At 35.6% G+C, this 2,599-nt stretch overlaps 1 protein-coding gene across 1 annotated transcript; it reads left to right on the top strand.

Moving 5' to 3' along the window:
* Window position 1: 1 nt before the first annotated feature.
* On the top strand, window positions 2–1,823 carry LOC111640352 (the record flags this gene model as incomplete). Its single annotated transcript, XM_023386370.1, has 1 exon — window positions 2–1,823. A coding segment is annotated over one exon (1,521 nt), but the record flags the coding sequence as incomplete, so codon positions are not given.
* Between the last annotated feature and the right edge of the window lie 776 nt (window positions 1,824–2,599).

Below are 2,599 nucleotides of genomic sequence, written 5' to 3'. Positions count from 1 at the left end.
TTTGGCCCGAAGTACAAGCTTCAATAAAACAAATGTCAGGAACTTTTTCAAGAATCTAGAAGATGTTATGAAGAGATATGAATTCACTCCAGACAGAATATATAATTGTGATGAAACAGGTTTCACTACTGTTCACAAACCCCCAAATGTCATTTCTAGAAAAGGGGAAAAGCAAGTAGCCCAAGTGACTTCTGGTGAAAGGGGGCAGTTAGTTACTGTTCTTTGTTTCATAAATGCGATGGGAAATGCATTGCCCCCTGCATTTGTATTCCCAAGAGTTAATTTCAAGGATTTTATGCTGGCAGGAGCGCCTGCTCAAAGTCTTGGACTAGCCCATCAGAGTGGCTGGATGACAGCTGAAAATTTTTTAAAGTGTTTGCAACATTTCTCAAACTTTGCTGGGACATCTACAAGCAATAGCCATACAGTACTCCTAATTTTGGACAATCATGACAGCCACATTTTTATTGAATCAATAAAATTCGCCAAAGAAAACGGAATAGTGCTGCTAACTGTACCTCCACACACCAGCCAGCGACTGCAGCCACTGGATGTTGCCGTCTATGGACCATTGAAAAGCAGACACAATGTTGCTGCAAACAACTGGATGATCAATCATCCCGGCAAACCTATGACGATTTATGATGTCCCTGCTCTTGTTAGCGAGACATTTGATGCATCTCTTACACGAAAAAACAATTTATCAGGTTTTGCAAAGACTGGAATATACCTGTTCAATAGTGTAGTTTTCACAGATGACGACTTCCTGCAAGCTGAAGTTACTAATTGCCCTGATCCAGAAAATCCACCCACAGCCGTAACACCAATGGCATCCGCTTCCACTTCTGATGTGCCTACTACATCTTCTATGCCCAAGACACTTCCTGTTTGTCCTCAAGCGTCTACAAGTGGAACAAGCGTTCTTTCACCTCAGCTTGTCAAACCGTTCCCAAAAGCTTCTGCACGGAAAACAGCGAAATCTAACAAAAGAGACTCAACAAGGATTCTTACTGATACTCCTGAAAAAGATAAAATCCAGCAAGCATTCCAGGAAAAAGAGGCGAAGAAGCGAAAGAACGAGTCCAAAGAAAGGAGGACAAAATCTAAAAAGCAGCTGTTGCAACATATTCCAGAAGAAACTGAAAGTGAAGATGAAGGATCTCAAAGCAGCTCTTCCTCAAAGTCTGATGCAACATCGAGTGAGGGATCTGATATTGAAAACAGTGTCAAACATATTCAGCCCAATGATTTCATTTTAGTCAGATTTGCAAAAAAAACTTCTGTTGTTTACTTCGTGGGAAAAGTTTTAAAGAAACTGAGTGATGAAGACTTGAAAGTCAAGTTTATGAAAAAAATATTAGGATGTTACAAGTTCATATTTCCTGAAGAGGATGATATCAGTGATGTCACCATGGAAGATATAGTTTTAAAGCTACCCCATCCATCCCAAGCAGGAGGAACAGCAAGAGCAAGCAAACAGTTTATATTTTCCATTGATTTCACCTCATATCGGCTGGGATAGATTGCGAAAAACATTCTATTGACCAAAGAAAGACAGTTTAATTATGTGAGAGCCTACTAATTGTGATATTCTTTAGTTATTGTTCTTTGTTTGAAAATATTTGATATTCTTTAATTGTTTTAAAAATATTGATAATCTTTAATTGTTTTAAAAGTATTGGTAATCTTTAACTGTTTAAAATAAATGTGATGTCACATAATTCATATTATTAAAAGTGTAATTTTTAAAAATTTTAGTCTCTAGCTTATCACTTATCAGTTACAACAAAATTTGAAAACATTGAGATAACTAATTCCAAGTTTTACATTAAAACGCAGGTAGTCCCTTTCATCCCCGAGTGTGTCCCTTTCAACCCAGACATGGTAATGAAAGGGACACTTGGAGAGACCTTTAAAAATATGAACATGTTCAACTACCAATATAATAGGATGAATTCACAATATGGTCAGAACAAAGTAAAGGTTTAATGAATCTTTTGCACTAAAAATAAAACTGATTAGAAGTAAACTTTTCCAGTGAAAAATAAAAATATGAATTTTGTCCCTTTCATCCCCACCCTCCCCTATATTATATAAAAACACGTGCGTATTCGAGTGCAGCATTGTGTCAAAATTTTAAAGGAATTGGTATGAATAAACAAACATTACATTTTTATTTATCTAGGTAGATAGAAGAAAATCTGGTTTAGTTCATCCTCACAAAAAATCATGTTTTACAGAAAAGCAAAGTTAGAGCTTAGTACTCGTAGCGCCATCTGTTGGACATAAAAGCCTTAACCCTGTATGATATCTTTTATTTTATATGAATGTTTAACAGAATAATACACCCCAAAGTTCCATTCTGAATATTGGTGAAAGAATTTTTTAATCGGACGAGTAGTTTCGGATATTACCCGCTACATACAAACTTACAAATATTACCTCTTTATAACATTAGTATAGATTATTAGCATCTACAAAGAATCTGTATAACGATAAGTTTCACCCCTATATGTCATATTATTAGCATTCATTAAGCATCTGTATATAGCTTGTAAATATATAGTATCGATTAATAAACGGGTATTTTGTTAAATGA

This window comes from Centruroides sculpturatus, unplaced genomic scaffold (assembly GCF_000671375.1).
Source record: "Centruroides sculpturatus isolate CEXI.00-Female unplaced genomic scaffold, Cexi_2.0 scaffold148, whole genome shotgun sequence".
NCBI lineage: Eukaryota > Metazoa > Arthropoda > Arachnida > Scorpiones > Buthidae > Centruroides > Centruroides sculpturatus.
Note: the sequence above shows the minus strand (reverse complement) of the source record. Positions and strands in the feature narration are given on the sequence as shown.